The sequence below is a fragment of the Arachis ipaensis genome, chromosome B05 (assembly GCF_000816755.2).
Source record: "Arachis ipaensis cultivar K30076 chromosome B05, Araip1.1, whole genome shotgun sequence".
NCBI lineage: Eukaryota > Viridiplantae > Streptophyta > Magnoliopsida > Fabales > Fabaceae > Arachis > Arachis ipaensis.
Window position 1 is genome coordinate 148050692 of NC_029789.2, and position 5381 is coordinate 148056072.

Sequence of the window (5381 nt, forward strand, 5' to 3'; positions counted from 1 at the left end):
TCTCTCAATGGCTCAGATTGTGGCAACAACACGATCCATTCAGAGCACCCTTTTGTGCCCCACTTCAGGATCTGCAAATGAAAGGGCGCGTAATCTCTTAAAGCCTCCAACTTTTTCCTCCAAGGTTTTCTCATCAAATGGGATCAACAAGTGCCCCCAAGATGCATTCAGAAGCTGCAGGATCAATGCGAGGAAATCTGCATCTGTTGAAGTTATCCCTGTCTCCGCTGAAGATGATCCAAAGGTTCCTTCTTTTCTTCTCTCTCTCTTGCTACCCTTTTATTAGAGTTTCTTTTTGTTGCTAAAAAGTGATGGGAAAATATTGGAATTTGAGATTTTGAATAGGACCCCATATGTTGAAAATTATGGAAAATGGAAATGGTTGTGACCCTTAACAATAGAGTTATGTTTGTGGAAAAATGAATCTCGTTTTTTTAATTGAGATTTGAGCATTGAGTAGTTTGCATGCTGAGTGTATTTGAAATTATGAGATTTGCTAGCTGGCTCTCAGCTGTGTTTACATCATGTGTAAACTAAATCTCAGAAGAGATGTGCACAATATTGTTAAATCTTTGTTGGTGCATCTTTAGAACTATCTGAAAACTTTAACATGGTGTGTTTTGGTGATTAGATTGAGGAGCAATTGCGTGGTGTGCCGCAACTTCTTGATGCTTCGAATGGAATGTGGTCGAAGCCCACGTTTAGGCGCAAGACGAAGATAGTTTGTACTATTGGTCCTTCCACCAATACCAAGGAAATGATCTGGAAGCTGGCTGAGGCCGGCATGAATGTCGCTCGCCTCAATATGTCTCATGGAGACCATGCTTCACATCAGAAAGTTATTGACTTGGTTAAAGAATATAATGCACAAGCAAAGGACAATGTAATTGCAATTATGCTTGATACTAAGGTATGTTATACTTCATGAAAGCATTTCTTCTTATTATGATTAATGTATTAAAATTTTTGTGCAAATAGTGTTACTATCGTTAGCCTATGTTTTTAACATTCCTTTTCTGTATTGAATTATGTGCAGTGTCATATGTTAATATCTTTTTTCTTTATTTTCAGGGTCCTGAGGTGAGGAGTGGGGATCTGCCACAACCAATCATGCTATCAACTGGACAGGAATTCACTTTTACTATCCAAAGAGGTGTTGGAACTGCAGAGTGTGTTAGTGTGAACTATGATGATTTCGTCAATGATGTGGAACCTGGGGACATGCTTCTTGTTGATGGTATGGGGTCTACTATTTGACAGAAATTACTTATCCTAAAGCATGTAAATATTATGTTGAGGTGGTTTATTTTCGTGACCCCTTTATAGGTTAATTATACGATGGCTTTGATGAATTTTTGACTAAATATGTAATGATGACCCAGGTGGTATGATGTCGTTGATGGTAAAATCTAAGACAGAAGATTCCGTTAAATGTGAAGTTGTTGACGGAGGAGAGCTCAAGTCAAGAAGGCATTTAAATGTTAGAGGAAAAAGTGCAACACTTCCTTCCATCACTGGTGAGACTTTAGATGAGTAATCATATTCTTGATGATTTTCCAATTAGTGTCTTTTTGTATTTGGGTACATGGTGATGATTGAGAATATAGTGATTTCAATGGAAATAATCTTCTCATTTATTTACTGCAGAGAAGGATTGGGATGATATCAAATTCGGAGTGGATAACCAAGTTGATTTCTATGCTGTCTCCTTTGTTAAGAGTGCTGAAGTTGTGCATGAACTGAAGAATTATTTGAAAAGTAAAACATTTATAAGATATATATCATATCGAGTTGTTTGGTGCATATTTGAATCATAAGAATGATAAAGTTTCCATTCAATACTGCAGACTCTGGAACTGATATACATGTCATCGTAAAAATTGAAAGTGCAGACTCTATACCAAACTTGCATTCCATTATCACTGCGTCTGACGGGGTGCTTAACCTAATCCTTGAATTACTCTTAACACTTGCTGCTAGGTTCTGTGGTTGATTTAGCATATATTGTAAATGCATATTCTTCTCCACTTTTTTTGAATGTGTTTTGTGGAGTACTTCTGTGTGTTTACATTTACCTGATTCCTTCCTTTTCAGGCTATGGTTGCCAGAGGAGATCTTGGTGCTGAGCTTCCTATTGAAGAGGTTCCACTTTTGCAGGTAAACAAACTGTTACATAAAGATAATGTGAGCAATTGGCATCATTTACTGGAAATCAAGTTAAGCTCATCTTAAATTCCATAATGCTTGTAAATGTAGGAAGAGATAATCAACTTGTGCCGTAGCATGGGAAAAGCTGTTATTGTGGCCACAAATATGCTGGAAAGCATGATTGTTCACCCAACACCAACCAGAGCGGAAGTATCGGACATAGCAATTGCTGTTCGAGAAGGTTCTGATGCAATAATGCTGTCTGGAGAAACTGCCCACGGAAAGTAAGTAAATAGTTTTGAATATTGCATGCTTGAGTAGTACTAATCTTGAGCCGCCGAATTTTTGTAGCGGCATATAAGAGGCCTTGAAGATAAAGTGAGCTTTACCAGTAATGTTCCAATTTTATATGGAAGCAGAGGAATAGGCTGATTCTTAGAAAATGATGTACTTTATATTTATATATTTGTTTTTCTTATAACACAGGTATCCGCTAAAAGCTGTGAAAGTAATGCACACAGTTGCATTACGTACAGAGGCTACTATACCAGGGGGTCAAATGCCGCCTAATATCGGTCAAGTGTTCAAGGTTTGAAGTTGATATATTTTGTATCCTTGACTACTTTATGCATTCATTGCCCTCCCAGTTGATTCTTGGCATTGATATGTGTATTATGTTTTTCTTTTTTCTTTTTTTTTTTTCTTTGCCCCTTCTTTGGATCCATGTAGAACCACATGAGTGAGATGTTTGCATACCATGCAACCATGATGTCTAACACCCTGGGCACCGCAACCGTCGTTTTTACGAGAACGGGTTTCATGGGCATCCTATTGAGCCACTATCGACCTTCTGGGACCATATTCGCCTTTACTGATGAGTAAGTTCTCTTTTATAACATCTGTGGATCTTTTTTGTTCAAAAATTAACAGTTTTCCTGCATAGTATCTTATGAAACTGATTATGTGATGGCCTTGTGAGGTGTTACGAATTTCATGGTCCTCTAGCAATTGTCTTGAGCTGTATTAAATGTCATGGCAGTTGATTTCTTTCCTTAGTTTTGTTGACGTATTTGAAAGCAACTATGTTACGTGTACACAAAAAATCAGCCACTTGTATAGAATACATGTTGGAATACAAAATACACGTTGAAAATGAATTAAACAATACATGTATTCATACACAAACACATAGTGACAGATTTTTTAAGCACACGTAGTATTTTTATTTGCAAAATAAGAATAATTTTGCATATATGTGATATTATTCTGTAACAGATTTATTATCTACCTAATTTTGAATTTTGCTTGTTGTGCAGTAAACGAGTACAACAGAGATTGGCACTGTATCAAGGAGTCTGCCCTATATACATGGGATTTTGCGATGATTCTGAAGCGACCTTCCGAAGAGCCTTGGATTTGTTGAAGGTAAAGGGTTTAAATTAAAGCACTTTTACTATAACATGTAATATAAGATGATAACTAGTGGCATGAAATGATTTTGAAACCTTCATGAATCCCTTCTTAACATGATAAACTAGCACTTCTCTTCATGTATGCGATAAACCATGAACCTTATGCAGATTTCATTACATTTAGCGACATATTTTTTAAGAATTTAATTTTGATGCACTGTCAATGTAAAACCGTTTTACGTGTGCATCCAATCACATAACGCCACATTAGCAGAAATAACTATCTTTTTTTACATTGACTGTGTGAATGGTCATCCAAGAGAACAGTTGTGATTGCACGAGTTTTACACTGTCATTGCATGAAAATTAAACTCTATTTTTAATCCTTTTAAAGGGATTATTATTAAGTCTTGCTGCTCCTAATTTAGCCTATATGATGATTTATGTGTGCAGAATCAAGGAATGGTGAAAGAAGGAGAAGAAGTAGCACTTGTACAAAGTGGTAGGCAACCTATATGGAGGTCCCAAACCACACACAATATCCAAGTTCGAAAAGTGTAAGATCATAAGATCACAATAATAGAGAGTGGTAACTGATTTCAGTTTCAGTTTCAGTCTTTAGGAACTATACACTACCATATCATCTTATTTAACACTTTGCACATTGATGCCAGTCTTTACTTTTTCTTTTATAATTTGTTTATTCATTTTATGTTTTTCAGTTTATCATGAACAAACTTCTGTATATGTTCTTGAAATTTGGGTGAAAATTTTGAAATAAGGCATAGGCCATCAAGGCCTTTGAATATACATTAGTACTTTATATGTCATCATCTTAATTTGTTTATATTTTTATAAGAGTTAATCACTTTTGAATCATTTAGTAAGTCCACAAATTCAGTGACACGGAAGAAGGGGTAGGGTTTATATTTATATTAGATTCATAATTAGAGGTTTCAACTTTCAAGCTTGAATGATGAGAATTAAAAAAAAAAAAGAGTAAATACCAATTTGCTTCCTGTTATTTATCTTTTATTTGAGACTGATCCTTCATGAAATACACAAAATCAAACTGAATTTAACTTATTATTGAATCATGAAAATAGTATAAAAAATTTGTATAACCTTATTTTACTAAAATAAACTATATACAAGTCATTTTTATCTATATTGCACATACTCAAAAAAAGAAACAAGGATAACTCCAATTTCTCAAAGTTAAAGATGTCAGTGTTTTTAAAGAACAGTAAAGTAAATGAAAACAAAGCAAAATATAACTAAACTATTACATGAAATTAACCATTTGAACTAGTTTTTCTTACGAAGTTTTACATTATTCAATTATATGAAAGAAGAAGATATTGCCGCTGTTCAAGAAGAGTTTAAAAAAAAATCAAATTGGAGGACTATTCCAAGTGCAGCTTTGTAAATGGATTTAACATTTGTATTGTACATGACCAAATAAGAACACTGATAAACTAACCAAGTTGGTTGGCCTAGTGATTAGTTTATTAGTCTGTTTAAGCAAGTATCGTAAGTTTAAATCCTACCTTGTATATACAGTAACCTATTGGTCGACGACAAACCTAATGATTAGTTCATTGGTCTGTTTAAGCAAGTGTCGTAAGTTTAAATCCTACATTGTGTATACAGTAACCTATTGGTCGACGACAAACCTTTAAATGGAGTTTAAAAAGCTGAGAGACATTGTTTGAGGTTGGTCTTTGGTTGCCATGGTTGATTAAGCTATGGATGACTTAGTTAAGAACTAGGAATCAATCAATGTATAGTGGTGATATAGGAGGCAACTTGTATGACTGG

At 34.9% G+C, this 5381-nt stretch overlaps 1 protein-coding gene across 2 annotated transcripts in view; it reads left to right on the forward strand.

Annotated features, from left to right (window-relative positions):
* LOC107644906 (plastidial pyruvate kinase 2) overlaps positions 1 to 4383 on the forward strand; it is a 4685-nt gene extending 302 nt beyond the window's left edge. Inside the window, exons 2-13 of one of the 2 annotated variants that reach the window (XM_021103271.1) lie at positions 1 to 244; positions 632 to 910; positions 1072 to 1237; positions 1383 to 1517; positions 1648 to 1758; positions 1848 to 1936; positions 2095 to 2157; positions 2257 to 2432; positions 2635 to 2737; positions 2878 to 3026; positions 3465 to 3573; positions 4014 to 4159. In XM_021103271.1, coding sequence (XP_020958930.1) covers positions 8 to 244; positions 632 to 910; positions 1072 to 1237; positions 1383 to 1517; positions 1648 to 1758; positions 1848 to 1936; positions 2095 to 2157; positions 2257 to 2432; positions 2635 to 2737; positions 2878 to 3026; positions 3465 to 3573; positions 4014 to 4121 — 1725 coding nt within the window. In that variant the 5' untranslated portion in view covers positions 1 to 7 and the 3' untranslated portion in view covers positions 4122 to 4159. Of the gene's footprint in view, positions 245 to 631; positions 911 to 1071; positions 1238 to 1382; positions 1518 to 1647; positions 1759 to 1847; positions 1937 to 2094; positions 2158 to 2256; positions 2433 to 2634; positions 2738 to 2877; positions 3027 to 3464; positions 3574 to 4013 lie in introns of both variants that reach the window. The other variant, XM_016348861.2, reaches the window with a different exon arrangement.